At 39.2% G+C, this 23,338-nt stretch overlaps 1 protein-coding gene across 4 annotated transcripts in view; it reads right to left on the reverse strand.

Moving 5' to 3' along the window:
* The window catches only part of Abcd3 (ATP binding cassette subfamily D member 3), a 53,589-nt gene that overhangs the window by 11,775 nt on the left and 18,476 nt on the right, over positions 1–23,338 (reverse strand). For 3 of the 4 annotated variants that reach the window (NM_012804.2, XM_039101774.2, XM_063281326.1), the window contains 14 exon segments: positions 825–888; positions 2,214–2,286; positions 2,368–2,459; positions 3,557–3,648; positions 3,742–3,839; positions 3,925–3,994; positions 5,096–5,165; positions 7,641–7,783; positions 9,794–9,850; positions 11,705–11,828; positions 12,162–12,259; positions 13,499–13,568; positions 18,130–18,218; positions 19,084–19,182. In NM_012804.2, coding sequence (NP_036936.1) covers positions 825–888; positions 2,214–2,286; positions 2,368–2,459; positions 3,557–3,648; positions 3,742–3,839; positions 3,925–3,994; positions 5,096–5,165; positions 7,641–7,783; positions 9,794–9,850; positions 11,705–11,828; positions 12,162–12,259; positions 13,499–13,568; positions 18,130–18,218; positions 19,084–19,182 — 1,239 coding nt within the window. 4 annotated transcript variants of the gene reach the window in all.

Genomic DNA, 23,338 nt, shown 5'->3' on the forward strand with positions numbered 1-23,338 from the left:
GAGCCTATAAGGAGGAAGGATGCATCTCAGCCTGCAGAGAGCCCATCAGTTTAGCTACAACAGAGCGTAACAGACAGGCAGGCAGGAAACTTGCTTTCTGATGGCCAAGTCTGTCTTCTGATGACTTTCCAAAAGAAAGAAATCCTGATTTTCAGAAGTGTGCCAGTGGGCACAAATAACCTAACAGTAATCCTCAAAATTCAAGATACAAATCACACGGAACATAGTCAAGGTTGCCTTTTCATGCTCCCATGACCTATCATGTCAGCTGTTAGTTAGGAAAACACACTGTTTATTTGGCTGATATCCTACTTGGGATGGCTACACTAGGTGCAACTGTGCTGTGAATTGTTCAGGGCTAGTGATATGGGTCAGTGGCAGACGCTCCCTGCCAAGCCTGATGACCTGAGTTTAACCCCTGGAGCCACAGTAGAAGAGAACAACTCACTCAATTTGTGTTCTGACTGACACACTCAGTGTGACACGTGCTTCACCCCCAAACAACACACAATACATAAGTAAAATGCAAAGAGAAAGAGGATGAGAGAGAATGGCCAACACGAGGGTGCTAGGAACAAAAGCTGGTTCCTTTGTGACGTCTCCTAGCTCCTGAGCATATCGCCAACAAAATCAACTTGACGTGCTAGTAATCACTGAGATTTGAAGGCCAGTCCATTTTAAGAAAATGAGATTTCTAGATGTCAAAGAGAGTCTCAAATGTGATTATATGGATTTATAGAGATAATTCAAAGTTAATTGAAATATTCAATTTTCAATTCATATTTTGAAGATGATTTAAAGTCATCAACATTTTTAAAACTTACTTCAAAACTAAGGTCTTGGATCAAGATATCTCCATTTGGTGTTGCTAAAGGAACATGATCAAACCTAGAAAGGACATTAATAGAAAAGAGGAAATTAAAACATGTAAGGAACTTAAATAATTAATACACCAAATAGAAATAACCCAACAGAGCAAAAGACCATTCAGGCACTTGCTAAAAGCATACATTCAGGCACAAAATGCAACTGAAAAGGCTCTCCAGATCTCTACCCAGCACAGAAACGCAGATGAAAACTGCAGTGAGCGTCAGTCCTCCCTGGCTTCTAGAGACAAAGGCAAGTGCAGGCGAGTGCAGGCGAGTGCAGGCAGATGCAGAGGCAGGAAGAGGAGCCCTGAACCCTGTCAGCGCGCTGACAGGAAAGCAATGTGGAGGCTCCTCGCTTAGCCTCACTGCCCTAATGCTTCAGACTGCACTCCTAATTGCAGGTGGCTGTCCATAGGAAATAAGCGGGTGCCGCACAGTGGTATCTGCACCCCCACACTCACTGCAGGTTTTATTCAGCAAACCAACTGGGGAAACTCCCTTAATGTCTCTCAACTGATAAAAGAATAAAGAATATATCGTATGTGTAAGCACACGCTCTCACAAGGGAGTATTATTCAGCCTTGAAAACAGAAAAACCTGAATCTGGAGTGCTGAAGAGATGGCTCTGCGGGTAGGAGCCCCTGCTGCTCTTGCAGAGAGCCCAGCAACCATCAGGTTCAGAATCTGTGTAACTCCAGCTGCAGGAGATCCAATGCCCTTTTCTGCCTCCACACACACCTGCACACACATGGTGCACACACATATAAGCAGGAACACACACAAGCACATGAGTAAAAATTTGTTTTAAACTTTTTACACCACAAACATGTTTTTAAAAGAACTGAACTATTTCTCTTTTTGATGACAGAGCACTCTGGTAAGAACTGAGAGAGAGAAGCGTAGTTCATATGTAACTCATATGGAGAAGGAGTTGCTGGGGTGGAGGAACAGGGAAATGAAGGCGGTGCCACTCAGGTTTATGAAGGAGATGAGTGAGTTCGAGGTCTAAGCAGCAGCACAGGAACAATGGTTAAAAATACACTCTACACACAGGAAATCACACACACACACACACACACACACTCAGGTATGGAAATAAAAGACAATAATTAGCTGAAACAGGGACATTATTTTACAATACGTAGGTGATATCAAACATCAAATTATACATACGTAAGTGTGTATAGGTATATACTCAAACCTTTTAAATCAATGACATACCAAGGCTATTTAAAGTTTTTGAAGGACAACTGTAAGTCGCACATGCAACTACAAGCTGCAGAGAAGCTGCCATGAAGCATAATCAATGTGCGGCGCGCAGCAGAGCCTTTGGCTAGTACGTACTTTATAATGTTGTCTGCATTGATGATTTCTCCAGCACCAGGTATCAAGGGACTAGCTTGTGCTCCTTCAATACCTGAACGGAAATAATTATTAAGATATTATACATTAGGACAGACCTAAAATCATGACTGCAAACCATGATTGTCATATTTACCCTTATCCTGTTGTGACACCATTGTACGTTCATATTTGCCATGATTTAAATCCTTTAGTACTTGCATTAATTCCGTAATCCGAGCCGTAAAACTAAAATTTAACAGAAACCATAATCAAAAGTCTAGGCTATTATATCTTGTATATAAACTGAAATGTCTAAAATTGTAGCTTAGCTTAAGAGACCTAACCTAAAGGTCGTCTCCTCAGCATAAAGTATTACTAACACACATCCTACTTTGCTTCAGCAAAAGAGAGGGGACAGGGAAATGAGGAGGGAGTTTCACAGGATCCTCGTCTCAACAGCACCCATCCAGAGGCAAGACACGTATTTCCCTTGGTCACTAGCACGTGTTCTTGTTAGTACACACTGCAGCCACGGAGGGACCTGCAGTCACATATAAGACTGGCCGTTCCCTCAGAGAGAAGTATGCACTGATGCATACTACTTCTCCACAAAGGGGAAACTGAGACCATCTCTGCTCTCACTGGACAACAGAAACCAGACCAGGAACCAGGAGTTGGAGAGTTAAGAAGGACATGAAGGTCAAAGGGAAGGTTTCTCATCAGAGAAGCAAATGGGGGTTAATGTTCGCCAGCTTGGTGTAGGAAGCAGACTGTCCCAGAGGAGACCGTGGGCGGTGCTCGGTGCATGTATACTCCGTGTTGGCAGTTTCACAGACACACACTTGTCCCTTAGTCGTGAATTTTGTACACATCAAGTATGATTTTTTTAATACACCAATCACTCCTTAATAAAATGCTTGGGGGGGGGGGAGTAGGAGAAAAGAGGAAAAAAAGAACCCAATTGCTAGTATAAATGCTTAGGGGGTAAAAGTCTATAGTGGACAGCAAAAATATTCTATGTAAAACTTCTACTCACTAACTAAATTTCTATAAAAGAAGAAGGCTGCCAAGTATCCTCATTCCCCAACTTATCCAGGGCCGGTGTCCGTGAAGGGCGGCAAACGAACAGGGCGCCAATCCAGTTAAGAGTCACACAGCTGCCTCCAGAAAGCAGGGGAAGCTCACTGAGAGAAGTCGTCCCTCATTCTCTATCAAAACCAGCTTCCTAGAGTAGGAGGAGTCAGTACCTCCCACAGTTTTAATGTCAACTGAGTACCAGCAATGTAAGAACAACACACGTTTAAAACCGTTCTATGCAGTTGCATTATTAGTGCATATCTTACCCAGCCAATCTAGTCATTTCACGCCCAGCCAAAACTATCCGCCCCAAAGCTTGAGACATTCTCAAAAGCATTCTTCCACTTTGGTAGTAATCCTTAAAGACAAATGAGTATTAGATTGTGCTTACATTTCTGAATCAGAGCACAGCCTTAACTCTGAGTTGTCTTCATCAGTGTAAGCACCTTACCTCCAGCAGCTCTGAGTGGGTGCTGTGAAGGTGTCGCGGATGCGCCAGGTCTAGGAACGGGCGACTGACAACCAGGTACCCAACTACAGTGGCAATATCTGCAACAGCGGTTAAGATGTTACCCACTGTTATTTCACTTTTCCCACGAATCATGTTACACCATCTCTTTTAAAACATACTTACATTTGGCAATGATGCTATCAATGAAACCCATAGAAAACCGGAAGAAAATGAAATTATGTAGGTGTTCCACCTGATAGGAAACAAACAAAGCACTTTTTTTCCTTGACAAATAAAAAACTGATTCTCCCTAAGGATAAAGCATAATTAACTCACACACATACACTGAAAAGCTATGGCTCCTGACTCTATTACACAGCACACAATGAGCACAATGATGAACAGTGCGCAGACACCAAACACCTCATCAAACCGTGTTTACCTAACAACAACGTTTCCATGCTGTTTCCAATACCGCCAGACACCTATATACACGAGCTCATCAATCACCAAAGCAAAACGGAAGGATGAGAAGCCATTTCACATACACTGGTCGGAAAGGTAAAGTCGCACTAGGTTGCTGAGTGTATGGTGAGGAGCTACAGGCTGGAAAAGGTGCTGTGCAAGCTGCCGCGTGAATAGGGGCTCTAGACGCACTCTAAAACCTCTAGTCAGGTTAGATGGCAAAAATATCACTTCGGAAATAGCCTAAGACAACTTTTTAGTATTCTTAAAATATATATTCAATATCACAAATTTCCACTAAAATATTAGCTCCCTGGAGGCAAGAATTCACCCAGCACTCACCACCTAATTCTCGCTAGCAGTTAAGCAGCCTACCTGTCACTGAATGTCTTCTGAATAAGTATAACTATCTGAATTCAAAATAGCATCAAATAAAGAAAAACAGCCTTCAGAAAATATTTATATTCCAAATAAAAGGTCAACAAACTATGACCAACAAAACTAGCCTGCCACTTATGTTGCAATCAAGTTGTTTACACAGCCACTGTTGTGTGTATTGTATGTCCAACAGAGACTACCTGGTCAGGAACCCTAGCCCATCCTTCACAGGAAAGCTTGCTAACCTTACTCTACAAAAGGCCCCACTGATCTATAAGAACCACTAGATTAATTATCCATAAGAGTCCTACAGCAAACACTGCAAAATGAGCAGGATTATTAGTAAATTGCTTTATAAATGGACAATTTAATGTTGATGCAATAGTTTTTAAACTCATTTTTAGTTTAAAACACAGTATAAAGACTTGCTATTTAAAATATATCTGTAACATTTATTTATACATATGTAAAGGCATAGAAAAACCACGTAACCATCAAATGTTCATCTTACCAGTTTTCGGAAGACAGAGTGGATTGTCTGCTTTTCTCGTTTATTCCCATTGTAAAAGGCAATTTCTTCACTATTAAACAAAATAATGTAGCAATCAATGTCAAGTTGTCTCACCCTGACAGGTAACTGAAATGCAGTGCTCAATGAGTCAGCTTCTCTATGTGAGTGGGCATCTTGGGCCACTGCGATGGCTCAGAGTAAAATACAAGCCTGCCAACCTGAGTTCACTCGCCCAAGCCTGCAGTACAGTGGAAGGAAAGAACTAACTCCACAAATCTGTCCTCTGACCACCAAAAGCACTCAGTAGCAGACCCCTCCTCAATATTAAAAAACAAAAAAAGGTAATGATAAATGGGCACTTGTCACTAAGAGAATATCTGGCACAGGCCAAGCCAGTACCTAGCTAAGAGCAGACAACTGACTGGATCAAACTGGACTACAATCTACCTGGACATAACCTGGCTGTTACAGATTCAGTGAGCGAATGCTCTCAAACTGTAAATAAGGCAGAAGAGGAAGATGCCTTATTACAGAGAAAGATTAGGCTCAGACAGACATTACAGACCGTGAGTTAAACTACAGACCTGAACCAGATAAAGAGAGAAAACAACAGAAAACTACAAGTAGTGACTTTGCCACACAGCCTTTGACAGTGCTGCAGGGCGGCCACCAGGAGGTCCAAATGCACCAACGCTGTTCTCACTCTTGCACCACAGTATCCCCGTACAATTTCCCCGGGGAGCATGAATGGCCCCACAAGGGCCACAGAGATCATCAGTGGGAAAAGCAGAACCATATAGATGAAGAAAGCACAAATATAACTTAGGTAAATTCCTTAAATTCACACAACAAGCATAGTTCAGAAGCTAAAGTTAATGCTCCTGTTTAACTAAAGTTTATAGTCTTTCTGTCCTGTAAGTATGACGAAAACTGCCCAAGTACTTATAGTAACAGATGGTTGTAAGCCACCATGTGGTTTCTAGTAATTGGATCCAGAGCCTCTGCAAAAGTCATAAATGCTCCAAATTGTAGAGCCATCTTTCTAGCCTCCACAATGTACTTCTTATAGCACCAGAACACAAATATCTACATAGAAACCTAAATACCACAGCTTAGACACATTAAGGCTGTATGGGGGAGCTTGTGTGATGGCTAGGCAGCCCTGGAATGCAGGCCTGGCAAACTCAATTCAACAAGGTGGCAGGAGAGAACTGAGGCCTCCATATGGGCACCATTATGCACATGTGCACACCATATATATAATAATCAAAGTGCATATGTAAAACCTCTGCATTCAGTACACTAAGGCAGGAGAATTGCAAGTTCAAAGCCAGCCTGGGTTACATAATAAGGCAAAGAAAGAAAAGTAAGACCCAAGAAAGAGTAAGATTATGGGAAAAGGGGGGGGGGGTAGGGTTTCTTAAAGAAACATCAAGAAGCAGTTTCATCTTTTGTTTCTGGTGCTTGCAGCTTGTTTTTGCCATTCTAAGATCACAGGAGTGAAGCAGAGGAAAGGGACGGTTACAACACAAGGCAGAGCCAAGAGAGAACCAGCAAGAGCCACAGCTCCAATCCCGCTGTGCCCGACTGTGCTGTCCTAAGAGTCCTTACATGACACCATCAATGCCTCTACTCTGGGAACGTGTTTGTTGTCTAGTAAAAGGATACCACAAACACTTTTCACTAATTATACCCACTATCCCCCCCCTGCCTCCCTAGAGCAAGAAACTCTACATAGAAAGTCAATAAAAGGAAGGGAAGAGCAACTATTAAAAGAGTAATCTCCTAGGTAATTCTGTGGCTTCCTACAGTGTAGCCTACATAGTATTACATAAGTACTAAAACCCTCAGAATTGACTTGAAGTTGGCAGATAGGTACAAGAAAATTTACAGAGCACCTTAGCGCCCGATGAAAACCTGAACCAGAGGCACATATACAGTTAATCATCAGAACAACTCATTATCCATCTACAAGAAAAGAAGCTACAAATAACTTCCTAAAATCACATAGTTTATAATTAATGAGTAGAAATAGAAATGGATGGCTTCAATGGCTACATTTTTTTTCTTCCAATTTTAGATCTCAAAACGGTCCAGAATGCAGTTCTGGACGCAGTCAATGGATCCTGAGGCTCAATGCCCACCACTCCTCCTCCCCACAAAAAACTATCTGGAAAATCAGAATTACTAAACACTGCAAAACAGTCATAACTTTAAAATGTCTGTGGATAAGTTAAAGCAGAAGTTTCATTGAATAAATACAAAAATTTGAATACTATCATGACTAAATTTTAAAAATGAAATTCACAGAGAATCAGTCAATAAAAAACATGAAGAAGTAAATCAAAGAAACTACACAGCTAATAAAGAGTACATAAACCATACAGGATTTATAAAACTAATATTCCTCATAATGCTTATTTTCAAAACAAGTAAAAAACCCACTATTTCAGTACCTATATTGTTAGAATTTCAAGTCAATATAAATGACATCAATATCTACAAAAATAAAATTTCATTATTGTTCTAAACTATTTCTCCTTACCTATTAGTGATAAGCCGTGAATTAACGAATCTATATTCTCCTTCATACTTCTGCTCCATAATCGTCATTTTACCGATGGGTCTTCTGAGTCGAGTTAGGAATAGCCCAGAAACAAGCAAGTAGGCCATCATGCTTGCCGGGCCCTGTGGTTAACGGAAGAGAAAGATGCACAACACTCAAGGACACGGCAATAAAACTCACATGTGAAGGGCTGTAAGGACCTGAAACCCAGAGAAGCTGAGCCTTGGCTTATTCCTCTCTCTTTCTTCTTTCCTGAAAAATCACATGCTAGTCTCCGCACCTCCACTGTCACCCCAACTCCATTAACTCCATCACCAACAACTGATCACCTAAAACCTCTCACGGACTTAGCTTCTGTCAACTAACATTCTTCTGCTGGGGCCCAAATTAACTCTCAAGAGTCCACAGCAATTCTCAGAGCGGTTTTACATTCTATTTGAATGTTAGCAGTCCTCGAGGTTCCGTCCTTAGATCTTGCCTCGTTCTAAACTTAGACTTCCAGTCCCACCATTTTCGGATACATGATATTACTGCCAAGTATGTAGCATGCATCCTCACCCAGGCGTCTATAGGTGTCTCAAGGGCAATCTTTACACAAGGTCTCAGCCCTTCCCTGCTGTGAACTATGCTTCTGTCTTCCATACATTACAGCTCAGTAAATGACCCCACCGCCACTGGCTATTCTAAGAGGCTTCGACGAGTCCCAAAACGCCCTTAATCTCTACATATTCTGCCCCAATCAAAACTGTTTTCCTGAACATGGCATTCAATGGGGCTGTTTTTATATCTGACAAGTTCAACATCTAATGGACATCTAAGAATGGCCTCAAAACAGCTCAGTCAGCTTCAATTCCTCCAGGCACTCAATTCTTCTTTGGACACCCTCTAGTGGGCATTTCATGCTTCATTATCCCTGCCAGAATAACTACTTCTTTAATATACTGAAATCTCCATTCTGTAGAAACAGACTCACCTTTTAGGGCTGGTACAATCTATATGAATATATGTACCAATATTTTTCAAAATTATATTAGACTGATTCTACACATTTCAGTAACTATAGAAAAACATCTGGAGGTGCTAACTGTATTTTTAAAATGTCAATGCAGGGGGTTGGGGATTTGGCTCAGTGGTAAAGCGTTTGCCTAGGAAGCGCAAGGTCCTGGGTTCGGTCCCCAGCCCCGAAAAAAAGAAAAAAAAATGTCAATGCAGAATTATACATATAAATATGAAAAATACCAGAAATATAAATTACGGTATAGAAACTAAAACATTAGGTCTGTTCCCTCTCTTATGGCGCAGTCAGTTACAGAATAATTACATCTGAGCACAGGGTAATAAAGAGAAAAACAGAAAATTCAAACAAAAGAAAAGCAGAAAAACTAGGTAAATTATCAATTAACCACAAAATGAATAAAAAGACACACACATAAACACATATAGGTACAGAAGATCAATATATTGTTACATGGTTTGCTATAAATATTTAAGAAAAACATTAAAATTATTCAAGTTAGATGTCAATGAGACTTAAAAAAAATTCTTATCACCACACATATTGGAGAAAAGAAAACAAGGCTCATGGGCTAGCCAACAATTTATCTTTATAAAATACTTCTGAAACTAGCATTTCATTCTGAATAAACTGCTGATATTATTCTAAGTTTTTATTAAAATTAGTTGCTGCCGAATCTCTCTTTAACATTACTTTGCAACAATAAACACATGCATTTTCGGTGTATGCAATGCATGTTTAAATACTTCTGGTTATTATTTCTAGAAAAAAAAGCAAATCAGGATACTTACTTTAGAGCCTCCAGTACAGCATCATTTTATAATCAGATCAGATTAGGTATAATATGAAGATGTTTCCAATTTAAAAAAAAAAAATCCTATATCTTCACACTGATCAAAACAGAGTATTGTAGATTTTTTAAATGTGGAACAGGGATAGCAAGACAGCTTAATGGATAAAGAAACTTTTTGCCAAGGTTGAGTTCAATTCCTAGGATCCTACAAGGTGACAGAATATAAAACTCCTACAAGTTGTCCTATAATATCCATACACATTAAAGTGTATGTCTGTGTGTGCACACATATCCATACACACAAAAGAATAAAAATGGACTCACCTGAGCTCCAATTGCACTTGTTAACTTGAAAATATACAAAACTATGTCTAAAAATGGCTGTAAAATAAACATTAGAATATACAGAATTAGATCCGAGAACTAGCGTGCCTAGACTGACAACTAATATAAGATGTTAACTGTAAAATGCAATTCAATATTTAATACATAATGTGTGGAACTCTCACTATGTATAATAATTAGACTGTAACAGTGCTTAGATCAAGGAATATACAGAAATAAATAATTAAAGTTCTTAAGAAACTTGAAATGGAGATATTGAAAATGATGACTATTAACCATCAAGTAGGAGGAATACTCCTCAGAACAAGACAGCACATCAGGATAACTACTCACTCACACAGAAATATAAATGTGTTAAACAAAATCACTTGAGTTGTAAATCCATATCTGCCTCACCTTCTTCTGTTAGGATACGACATCTGTAAAATGAAGGGCTCCCCAGCAATCACATGAAGGAAATCGTCAAGTGAGTCTATGAAGCTGTACTGCTACTCACTGAGAATCAACTGAACCAGCGTTTCAGAAGCAGCGGTGCGCTAACCTTTTTCAAGGAACCCAGATTGTGCTTGTTTATTTGAAGTTAAATACGTGAGTACTAATACAAACGTCTGACTTTATGAATTGGCTCATTCCAAGATGTACACTTCCCTTTCTCTTGCATATTATTAAGAAACAAATTACTTTAAAATTGTGCCAGGCAGTGGTGGTGGTGGTGGCATTAAGGAGGTAGAGGCAGGCTGATCTAAGTTTGAGGCCACCCTGGTCTACACAGTCAGTTCCCAGACAGCCAAGGCCAAGACAGAGAGACTCTGTCTTGAAAAACAAAACAAGACAAAACAAAGACAAGCAAACAAACAAACAAATAAAATTTCAACTGAAACATATATAAGGGTTACTGGCTAAAAATAATATTTATAATTTGAGTCAGGAATTAAATTCATGTTTAAAACAGAATGCATGATAGTACATAGAAAGATTATAATCAATTTTAGAATGTTTCTCTATTGTGGGTTTGACACTTTATGAGCTACACATTTGCTCGAGTGCCAAGAGGAAAGGCTATGTAACAGTTCTCTCAAAATTAGCCTTATAGATCTAATAATAATCCCGAAGAGAGAAGCGCTAGAGAAATGACTCAGTGGGTAAAGTGTTTGCCATGCACACCTAAGTCCTGATCTTCAAAACTCACATAAGAGCTGAACACAGAGAACAAGCATCTGTAATCTCAGCATGTTCCTCTCAGGAGATGAGAAACTGAGATCATAAATCACCAGAAGCTCGTGAGCCACTAGCCCAGAAACAGCAATGAGACACTATCTCAAATGCAGGGAGAGAGTAACCGGCATCCAAAGCTCCAGGCCATGGCACCGCCATGGAAACACATTCAACGCATGCATATATGTATCTGCACACACACCACACACACACACAAACACACACACACACCACACACACACAGAAACACACCACACACACACACACACACACACGTACTCACACTTACGCACACCTACACAGGCGTACATACACAGTTACTTTCTTCACATAGGATGATATTAAAAAGAGAAACAGGAAGTCCCTTGTCTTATTCTATGAATGTATAATTTGAAATATAAATTAAAAGGTTAACCTGTAAGAAGTGCTAGAAGTAAACAGACAAGAACACTTGTCTGAAAGCAGGCCACAGAATTCTTATAAAACTTTTTTAAGACACTAATTTCTGACAAAAATAAGATTTTAAATTAATTATATAATTAAAATGATAGCTATCCTAATTTCCTTTAAAAAAATTCTTTACATGCTACGCCCTTCCACCCAATCAATTCTAAACAAATTTGCTCAGATTCAAAATTCAACAATCTAACAAATTTTTTAAGTGGGTAAACTTACCTTACTAAGATTCGAATAAAGATCAACTACACTGTTACAAAACTTTTCTACGTCTTGTGTAAGCAGCTGGTCTGGGTTTGCTATTCTGTTATCCAGGTTGCCCATTTTATAGTAGGTGAAGGCTCTGAAATAGCAATTGGAAGGTGATTTAAAACACGTGATTCAGAAACCATGCATATTCATGTGCTACCCACAGCACACACACCAGGCTAGACATTCTAAGGACTGTCCTAACTTCTGTCAGCTATGGGGAAGCAAGCCCAGAGAAGGGTGACTTGGTGGCTAATGGGAGGGAGTGCTAGGACTAGAGCCCACCACTGACAGATCACTCCCAGTGTATTCCTAATGCAAGAGTCATTTTCTTGAAAAACAGTCCAATAAACAAGAAAAAGTCTAGTATCATAAACACTGCTGCCCAATTTAAATATTTCTAATTCAAAAATAGAGTTTCACTTACTGGAGATACTCCTCATAGAGGTATCTAGTGAGCCGCACACGGAAGCACAGTTTGAGCTCATTTAACCCATACTTCAAGAAGTTATTAACCAGCGAGATCTAAAACAAACAAGTGAGTATTATTGGTTTTGCTTCAATTTCTACTTACTAAATTTTAATTAATTTCTTTATCAGTTTCTGTATCTACACGTTCTGATATTTATAACTCAGGTCATATTGCAATTCAGTTCTGTTTTATTTAGATTTTATAACTGCAAAAATAACAGGCAAAGTCACATGTACTTAACTACCCTATTTGGCCTCTTACTTAGAACTTAATTTTAAAATATTATTCTGAGACCCTCTCTAGGTAATCAGAAATGCAAATCTTTCCGATTTCTCCCTGATAGATACAAGTTCACACACTAGCATTTCTACCTTCTGCTCTCCTATCAACACTACAGCCTAGACAGTGGCTCCCAGTCATGATCCCTGTGGTTTTGTTTTAAAGTGTGAGTTTTATATGCTACTTTCCAGATTATTCTAGAAACACTTCACTAGCCTACCTCACAATTACATCAATCCTTCCAGTTTTGTTTAAACTAGCTTATTAAAATGTTCTTTTAAACTGTTTCCAACTTTGGTTCTTGTCACTTATTAGTTTCTCATTTGGAAGGTCTAAAAATTATGTATGCCCATCTGTGAGCTTTATTAAACTGAATTAATTAAATTTCTCAAGGAAACTTCTCTTTTCTCCTCCCAAACCTGGACATTAAAAGTCTTATAGGGCCTAGAAAATAAAAATAGAGACCAAGGTAAGAAAACCACTTGGGTTTTAAGCTATACTAATTTCTAAGTTAATTCAAAGAATAGACCCTAGTTTAATAGTGTCTCAAGTCACAATTGTTTATGTTTTCAAGTCAATAGTTCCGGGATGATCTGCCCATCTTACGCCCAATTTCACAATCTGGGAATGTTTTCAGTTGTCCCAAGTGGGAGAGGCGCTATTGCCACTTGAAAGAATGTGGTTAAGCACTGGAGAAACCTGGTCAGGAGAGCTTAAAGAAAAAAAGGAGAGAGAGAAAGGTAGAGAGGGGATGGATGGAAAGCAGAGAGGAGGAAAAACAAAGAAAAAAAACATACATGTGTGTGTGTGTTACACACATACTAACATAAATAAAACCAAGCCAAACAAAATTTTAAAATGTTCTATTAAGTGTAAAAGTTTACACTGAAAATATTAGAAGCTAAACTGCAAAATTTAACACAAATTAGAATCTAGTATCACAGATCTAGTACACATTCAGGATTTAATGGGTGTCAAGTTCTCAGAGAAGAGTTTTAGAGAAGTGCACTTACAAGAGGCATGGCAGCGATGAAGTTGAATAAGTATCTCTTGAAATCTTTACTGCTACGACCAATGATGCCACTGCGAACCACCACATGCAATGCATTAGTTGCAAAAGAAGCCAAACGTAACCGCAGAAAACCTAGAGCTCTATAACCATTCCTGGGGGTTCTACCGACTTGTTATGTAATGAGGAAAAACTGAAAAGAAATCTTACAAACATGTTAACAGGTTTTGAGACATTTTAACAACTTGCTTGAACTTGGCTGCAGATGTCAAGGTGAAGAAAAAGGTAACCAAGGGCTACAGGTGTGGGGCAGAAGTAGAACATGTGCTTCGTTAGCATGTGCGAGATTCTGGGCTACAACACCCAGGAATTCCGGTAAATTACAGATTAAACCAAAGGACTATTTGTCTGTTTTAAATATTTTAGCTTCCTTGATTCTCACTGGGGTGATCTAGTTAGTGGTGGTGGAAAGCCTTCCTCAGGCAGCTGGGAAGGGAGAGAGAAAACAGTGTAGGCTTTGTGGGTCCAAAGCTTTCACCAGTAGAGTACAAGTAACCAAGACAGCCTGACTAGACTCTAATAAAGCTTTGCCTAAAAACAGAAACTATGGTGTGTGCCCATGTTTAATCCCAGCACTCAGAGGCAGGCAGATTCTGTGAGTTTGAGGCCAGGCTGGTCTACATATTGAGATTCAGGTCAGCTAGGGCTACATACTGAGACCTTATCTAAAAAGAAAAAGAAAAAAAAAAAATTAAGGTGAGTAATGAGACCTAACCAGTGAGTGCTGGCTGGCCAATCCGGAGACTGGCTGGCACATGAGAGAAGTACCAAAATCAGTCTGTAACAGCTTCAGGTCCCTCGACACAGTTCAACAAAAGCAGTCTCTTTATCTGCTTTTTGTCTGTTTTATGCACTTATCTGCTTTTAAAGTGCATATTAAGGATCCAAACCAAGGGTTTCCCTACTTTATTTAAGGGTTTGCGGGCTGGGCTGTAGAGATGGCTTAGCCACAGAGCACTTGCTGTGCCTGCAGGGGACTCAGGTTTAGTCCGGCGCCCACACAGCAACTCACAACTGTGTAACTCTCTTCTAGCCTCTGCAAGCACTAGGCATGCATATGGTGTGCACACACTCACGCAAGCAAAACCCATATACATAAAATAAAAATAAATTCTAATAAGAGTCTGAAGGCCATTATGATATGAGCATAGTGTGTGTGTGTGTGTGTGTGTGTGTGTGTGTGTATAAAAGAGATCTTGTGTGATGTGACCAAATTTTCTTTTCAGAGGATTTTTATTGATATTCCCAAATGTAATTTTATAACTATAGATATATCACAAATATATCTATATATTGAGAACATGCATAATATGTATATTGAGAAACACTTCAGCAACTTGCCTAGATCTCCTAAATAGCTGACTGATATATGATAAGGAAATAATTTATTTTTTATTTAGGAGGAGGTAAATTTGGTAAAATCTGGATTAAACAAAGCTATCAAACATCATTACCAAAGAGCTTTTCAAAGATTTTAATATATAAAAATCAAAAAGGGCTTTACAGCATGCTCTATTTTCTTGACAAAACTTTTAGGAATTATTACCTTATACCGATGGGAAAAAATGAACAATTTTTCCTTAATTCTTGATTAAAAGGAAATACTGGCCTTTAAAAAGCTGAACTACAAGGGAAAAAAATGGAACAGTACAAAGACATTGTTTATAGCAATGATTCTATTATAAGAAGTAATTAGGGCACTACAAAAAAAATTAAACAAAACAAAAAACCTTGTAAGTTTCAGTTAAAATTGAATCAAACTACAAAAAACCAACAAGCTTTATTAGCATTGCCCAAGCTGTGAAAGACCTGAAACTACACAGAGCATGTGGTACGGCGCATGCCAGCCATCGCTGTGCACTCTTTACCAATGGAGTAGCTGCTATGAACTTAAAAAATGATTCCTTGAATAAAGCCACACTTCTGCGTATTATTCCACTGCAAAAGAAAAATAGTTAAGAAAGAAAAATCAAGTCACTGCTACTCCAGCAGATCCAAGGACATCTATGAAAGATGGTCTGGTACTATAAAAGCAATGCCTGTAACAAGAGATGCGAAAACTACATCCTTCTGTTGGACAGAGCACACAGTTAGGGAGGATACTCGTCCACACTGGCCTCCATCACTGGTTTCATCCCTACAGATGAATTTGCCCATTCTACACACTTCTCAGCCATTACTAACAACTAAGCCTTAAATGTGAGAAAATGAAACGCAGCACAGTAATATCACTAACAAATTTCTTGGAACACTAAACCTACTTCAAAGAGCCAAAAAGGAAAAGGCAAATTCATCCACAGTGTAACTAATATTGAGACAAAAATAGTACTAATTTTTCAAATAAAATTGTCCTGCATTACTGTCCTGCAATATTTAAATTTTTTAAAGAAACTAGTAAGTATTTGTACTTGGCCAAGCATCAAAGTCCCACATATGCCTGCAGCTCAAAACCTGCACGGCATAGGAAGTTGTTTTAGTGACTTTCTAGTGGCATGAAGATGCCTAACAGAGAGGAGAAGTGGCAAAGGCTACTGAAACCTCAAAGCCTGCTCTCAGTGAAAAAGTATTAATGTTTTTATTGTATTTCATTTTAGACAGGGTCTTGCAGCAGAGTGCAGGCTGGCCCCAACTGTGCAGTCCTCCTGCCTCAGACTCTGTAAAGCTGAGATTACAGGTATATGCCATCACATATTACATTAACTCTAAAACAATTGTTTTTAAAAAAAAAAACTCCAGGGGCTGGGGATTTAGCTCAGTGGTAGAGCGCTTACCTAGGAAGCGCAAGGCCCTGGGTTCGGTCCCCAGCTCCGAAAAAAAAAAAAAAAAAAAAAAAAAAGAACCAAAAAAAAAAAAAAACTCCAAGAAAACTGTGGAAAATAATTTTTTTCAGTTTTGAAATTAAAATTTAAAATGAAATACTAGGCTAACAGAATTATAAATTGGCTTATATCCATCATCATCAATTAAATTACAAACCACCTAGTCTTGGCAATGCATTTTCTATGTTACTAAGTATATAGAAAATAAATTCAATAAAAAATAGATACCTAGTACATAAAAATTACTGAATTTCTAATATCTGAAAGGAAAAACATTTAAGAACATAATATTTCAATTTTACTTTCCTTTCTCAGAAAAAGACTATGTTTACCAAAACGAGAAAGTAACAGGGAAATATAACAATAAAAGATTCAGGCACACCGAAACCACAGGGACACAGGATGGGGTGAAAACAGGAATGCAAAATTAAGACTGTAAAACTGCACAAGTGTGTGCTTGGCAATATTACATTACATATGATATATACTGTGGAGATTTTAGATTACTGTGGAAAACCTTACGCTGAGTCAGGACAGTGGACAAACAAAACCTGTAGCTAATAAACGGCAGAACAAGCAAGAAGCTGTTCACGAGACCAACTAGAAAGCACAGTCTGTAGCCGCAGTCCAACACCCAGTGTCACACAACCGATAAATCCTGACAACCAAACACTGCAGAGTGTCACCACGGAGACAAGCACAAGCGACTTCTCTCCTTCCAAAGCAAGGAACAAACCCACTCTAAAGCCACAGAGCCTTCAAAAAGGGCTCACATCCACTCAGAGAGATGTGTGTTGAATTTAAAAGCCTACATAATTTACCCATACGTGTTTACATAGGGCTTTTATCTTAAGCAAACATCCTTTTGCACTTTCCTACAGAAATGAGTCACGGGCATAAAGCATGCATCCTACAAATCAAGGATATAGAAATGAAAAATATTATTTTAAAAGATTTCAAAAGTGTGGGTACATTATCCAAAAAGTTACTGTAAATCATTTATTTTAAGAGATATGTGATAAAACGCAGCATTCTATAAAACAATTCCAATAATGTTCACTTTATCATTCGTAATATAGTAATAAATTCATTAACAGACAAAGGAGTTGCAACAATCTGAAACAGCCCAACTGCCATTTTACAACTTTAAATTGTAGTGATTAAGATAATGTTGGAAATATAATAAAAACCATGAAAAATTAACTTTAGAATAAGAAAAGTCTGGTTTTTTTTTTTAATACGGCACACTCCATATGACTCACTAAATGTTTTGATATTTTCCTCCAAATTATCTTATTAATTTTAGACACTGATAGTTGCCTGCTCTTTTTTTTTTTGGTTCTTTTTTTTTTTTTTCCGGAGCTGGGGACCGAACCCAGGGCCTTGCGCTTCCTAGGCAAGTGCTCTACCACTGAGCTAAATCCCCAACCCCAATTGCCTGCTCTTTTAAGCTTTTGTACTAGCACCTGTTACACCACACTTTAATTTTTGGGTTACTTGTCTTTACCCCTTTACACAATGTCAGCTCAGCAAAGCCTGATACAGAATGTCTCCTGTTCACTGGTATAGATACCACATCACAGTGCCTGACACGAGGAAATACCCCCAAAACTTTCTATAGATGAACCACACATGACTGGACTTCCGCATATTTTATTCACCCTCCCCTGCTTTGTTTTGTTTTGCTTATAACAACAATGCTTAAATACAAGGCAAACTACTATTTCACACAAGAAAAAAGGTGCTGAACACGTACCTTTCAATCAGTGTGCCATTTTGAATCATCCAAACATCACAGTATGTTCGAGATACCAGCATAACAGCAATAAGTATCAAGTACCCTGTCTAAAATAAACCAGAAAAAGTACACTAAATGCATTTCAGAATGTTAAAAGAAACAGTAACTTGCTGAAACTTTTGGTCAGATTTTAGAATTTTATTCTAACAATATTTATTTTATCTATAATAAATTCTAACAGAGCTTAAAGGGAACTTAAAATTATAACATGTACGTTAAAGGCCTCATAGAGCATTTGACTAACGATCTCATTTAGAATTCAAAGGTAAGTAATTCACAGTTAATGGCAGAAACTAGATAGGAACTTGAGATTTTTCTAGCTTGGTATATTGTGATTTTCTTATTTATTTTATTATGCTACTTTAATAAAGAACACTATAATAATTACTGCATTAACTAAATAAGCCATGGAGCTTAAAATTTTGTACAAACTGAGTAAATGAGGTTCAACTTGTTAAATAAAAAGTCTTTAATACTGTCTGAATTTCTCAGGGCTTTCAACTGGAGCTTTTAAGGCAAAAGTTATACAAGAAAAGAAACAAGTTCCGTTAAGCAGAGCTCTGTGGAAGAGAGGAAGGGAATGTCTAGAATTGCTAATGTAGCTGTGGGCTGAGAACACATTTAACAAACCAAGGGCGACAGGAGAGGACAACGGCTAAGGGAAAAAGATGGAAACCACATGAAGCATGCAGTGCTGACCCAGCAGGTCCATATAACAAACAATCATCACACAGTAGGTAAAATGGTGTTAGGGAGTGACAAATGCTACATCAGCGATATTGGTGATCATTTAGACACGTATGTAATAGTCTGCCTTACCCACACAAGAACATCTTACTGAACTGCTATGACTGATCATTCCAGTCATGAACATGCAAAGTACATTCAGTATTATACTTTCTGAAGACTTACCTCTTTACAAAATGTTCTAGGGACCATAATTTTTAGGATCTGTGAGAGCCTTGATAAAAACACTTTGTCCACCACAGCTCGCTCTTTCTTTCCTTCTTTCTACATGTAGAGAGGGAAAAAAACCTTATTAAGATGATAGCTACATCAAATGCAGTGTTTAAAGAGCTATGGCAAGATGGCTGCATCAGTACAGTGATTACAGAGCCACGGTTAAGATGGCGGCATCAGATGCAGAGTGATCGCAGGGCCGGCCACACTGCAGGTAACTGCAGACAGCTATGAAGATAGACGGCTGAACTTACAGCGTACAATTGAGCAGCTCTCCATATTCAAACAGATTCCAAGAAAATGAAATTACCTAACAGGTGAGAAGAAAAATGAGGTGCTCTCTGAGAGAAGAGGAAAAATCAAGTGAAAACAGCCTGTCAAAGACAGGCTTTGACCCTTTTTTTTTTTTTTTTTTTTTTGTCCTTTGTCAAGGGACAAGGTGACAGTGTGGCTGTAGTGCTGAGAAGCAGAGTAAGAAATGACCAAGTATCTGCTGAGCTGGTTTTGCAATGACAGGGTTGAATCCAAGACTTCATGCACGGTAGGCATGGACCCCACACGCTACTGCCCTGTACCCTTAGCCTCCACTTCTTAATAAATACAAACTTTTTTTTTAAATCCTAGACATGATTTTCCCTAATTTTAGAGACGTCTACTGGGCAGTGCTGGCTCACACCACCAGTCCAGCACTCCGGAGGCAGAGGCAGGTGAATCTCTTGAGGTTTAGGCCAGCCTGATCTAGAGAGTTCCAGGGCAGCAGGGGCTATACAGAGAAGCCCTGTTTAGAAATCAAAAAAACAAAAACCGAAAGGGAGGGGGGAGCCTACCTTCTGGCTTACTAGATTTATCACTTAATGTTTTCAGTATACAATCTGTGGATTCTTACTCATAAGTTCCTAAGCTCTTTACCACATATTCAATTCATTTCTAGTAAAGGGAACACAGACAAAAGTAAATTAACGAGTACTTACAGATCGACTAGCTGAAGTCATGAGAAAGAGATTAATTTGGACAGGGAGACACAGAAAGATCTCCACATTGAAAGTGACAAAGTGGAGAAAGGTATTAAAACACAAAGAACAGCAAGTCTGCGTGCACACACCCAGTGCTGGAAAGGACACTGGAGTGCACACTTGGCATCAAGATGCTGGAGAAAGAACACAGATGACAAAAGGTAGGGGTGCCTACCAAAGGACCTAAAGGACGTAGAAAGATCACAAATTTGTTGTCAGGACAGAGATTTGAGATAAGATAATGGCTCCTTCCTTAGAGATTTGTTTTCAAAGGTTCAAGAAAACAGAACTACAACCTTCTACAAAGTCGAGGGCAAAGCGGCATTTACAGTTTTGGTAGGACTTCTCCTTTAAGGAAAGACAAACCAAAACAACCACAAGCTACCCCAGAACACATCCTTCCCAGCCCTTTCCAGACCCCCAGTCAACCATGGGCTGAAAAAAGAGAATCATCTCGCTCAAGTTGTCCTTCTAATTGCGTCGCTCTTTAAAACATCACTAATAGGCACAGTGATGCCTGCCTCTAAACTCAGGAGGCAGAGGCAGACAGATCTCTGTGAGTTCAATGCCAGCATGGTCTATATAGCAAGTTCCAGGCCATTCACGGGTACAAAGCAAGACCTTGTCTCAAATAAAAAATGGAGGTGGGGGGGAGAGTGGCCTTAATGGAAAAATATAAGTTTTGCTACAATTGGATAGTCACAGTGGACAAAGAGACAGAGAGAAGGGGGTGGGGCTTAAGAGATGTAACAAGGCAATAATCACTTTGGTGCTTATTAGTCAACTCTAGAAATAATTTTGAAGAAGAAAAAGAAAGCAAATTAAACTTGTATGTAATAGCCTATATGATAAGGCTATATAAGAATCACGTTCAAAACTATACTAATAGTACAGATGTTAAAGCCAACAAACTGACACATGGATAAATACCATTTATCTGATAAAATGTCAACTTGTTACTACATAACCCCAAATTCCATACTAATTTATAGACTATCGTGTGTGTGTGTGTGTGTGTGTGTGTGTGTGTACACCTCTCCACTCAAAACTGGCACATTCCCAGCTGCATTACTCACAAGGTTTCTGTGTGTGTTAACAATATAAAACTCTGTTACATGGTGATATAACCCACATGACAGACTACTACCCAGCATAAAGGGAAATAAAATATGGATACAGTAAAACTTTAAATAAAATATGGATACAGTAAAACTTTAAATAAAATATGGATACAGTAAAACTTGAAGAAACCCTGAAAACATCATGCTAAGGGAAAGGCCTACAGGACTACACATATTAAAGAATTCTATTACTATTAAATGCCCCAGAGCAGGCAAATCAATAGACAAACAGTAGATCCGTGGTTGCCAGGGGTCGGGAAATGAGGGTAACAAGAAGTAAGTGCTACTAGGCATGGGATTTAAGGGGAGGGAGTGAACTTAACAAAACTTCTTTTTAAGTTGTTGCCCCTTTTATTGTTGATCTTATCTGACTGGCTTTAAGGGGAACGCATTCCTTTAACTCTGACTGAGACACACAAGCTGAGCCCAGGTCATCACTGCAGCCACAAGGACAGTCAAGGTCATGGTCTGCTTCTCCTGTGCAAACTCGTCACACTCTATTACTCTCAGGATAACTAAGTAATGGGAAGAGGCCATTTTCCTTTAAACTTACAGGTACAATGGACAGTACATGATTTCGAGAATAATTGACTTTGTTAACCTTAGGATACAACTATATACTAAGACCATTATTTTAAAGAAATAGATCCTTGTAGAGGGCCGCTTTAACATTCACCACCACAAGATGGCACTGGCTTCCACTGCGCCCCACGTGGAAGGCCAGGATAGCCTCCGCCATTACAAGATGGCGCTGGCCTCCGCCGCGCCAGCCGACTTCCTTTCAGGAAGTTAACTGTGTGCGCATGTGCAAGAGTGCCTTCGTGCCAGGTCTTTGCCCACTCCGGGGCGTGCCTTATGAGATCATGGGTAAGCGACCAATCAGGTGTGGATGCGCCGCGCTAGGGTGTATATAAGCCGCGCCATGCGGGCGCACGGGGCTCTCCATAAGATTTTAATAAAACTTTGGCTGCCGCAAGGATTCATATGTCCCCGCGTGTTTTCTTGCTGGCGAGGTCACGCGTGGGACAGATCCTTACAAGACCAAATTCCTAGACCATGTGATTGGTTTAGCTTTCTTTTTCTTTTTCTTTTTTTTCCTTCATTGAACAAATGCTCATCATGATGTTTCAATAGCAAGGCTGATGCTGTGCATATGAAAGCTGCTATTTGCAAGGTACTACATCTAAAACCTGTGGGACCAATCAGAGTGGTCACTTACAATTAAATGATCAGGTAACATCACAACACCATGGGGTATAGCACTAAGACCATATTAAGTTTCTGTTTAACGGTCAGAGGCCCCACACTGTCCCTGTCTTCTCATCATGTTTAAGTGAACTCCATGACGGAAAAGGGAACTTTCAGACACCAGCAGCTTCGGGATATGGCCGTATCCCCGAGACCCTCCGCTCTGAAGGCATGTGCAACTTGGGATGTCTTTCTGGACCTGAAGGTTGACCACAGCTTTAGTGTGATGATCTTTAATACAGAACTTTTTGTAAGCCAAGTAACCAAGTGTAGCTGTCCCAGCAGCAAAGGTAGCAGCTGCGACCACTCAGCTGGCAAGCTCAACTGGAGCTGAGGCACACGGTGTAGCAGGGGGAGAGCTCAGATGGGCACTGGGGGACTGTGGAGACCCACATGGGCAAGACGCACCTCGGGGCTCACTCAGTACCACCGATAAGTTTAAGATAGTGGTAACGGCCACTCAATTCTATGATAAATATACAAATAACTATTGGACTTAAATGATGACTATTAAAATAAGGAGTGTAAATAAAGCTACTATTTAAAAACTCAATTGGTGAATACAGAATTAGAGGATCTGTGATCAGAAAGATCAAAAGATACCTACAGATTATAATTTACCAATAATGTGAACAACAGTTATAACTAAATAAATAGTATCAATGTTAGGTTGAATATTAGCAATATGGTGCTCACATCAAGTAATTTAACAATGTTGATGTATTTCATGCTAGTTAAAACCTCCTTTGGGTAACTACACTCTACTTTAAGAACAATGTCTAAGGAACTTTTAGGATAGGTCCAGAGGCATGTGTACAGAACGTG

The sequence above is a fragment of the Rattus norvegicus genome, chromosome 2, assembly GCF_036323735.1.
Source record: "Rattus norvegicus strain BN/NHsdMcwi chromosome 2, GRCr8, whole genome shotgun sequence".
In the NCBI taxonomy this organism is placed as follows: Eukaryota; Metazoa; Chordata; class Mammalia; order Rodentia; family Muridae; genus Rattus; species Rattus norvegicus.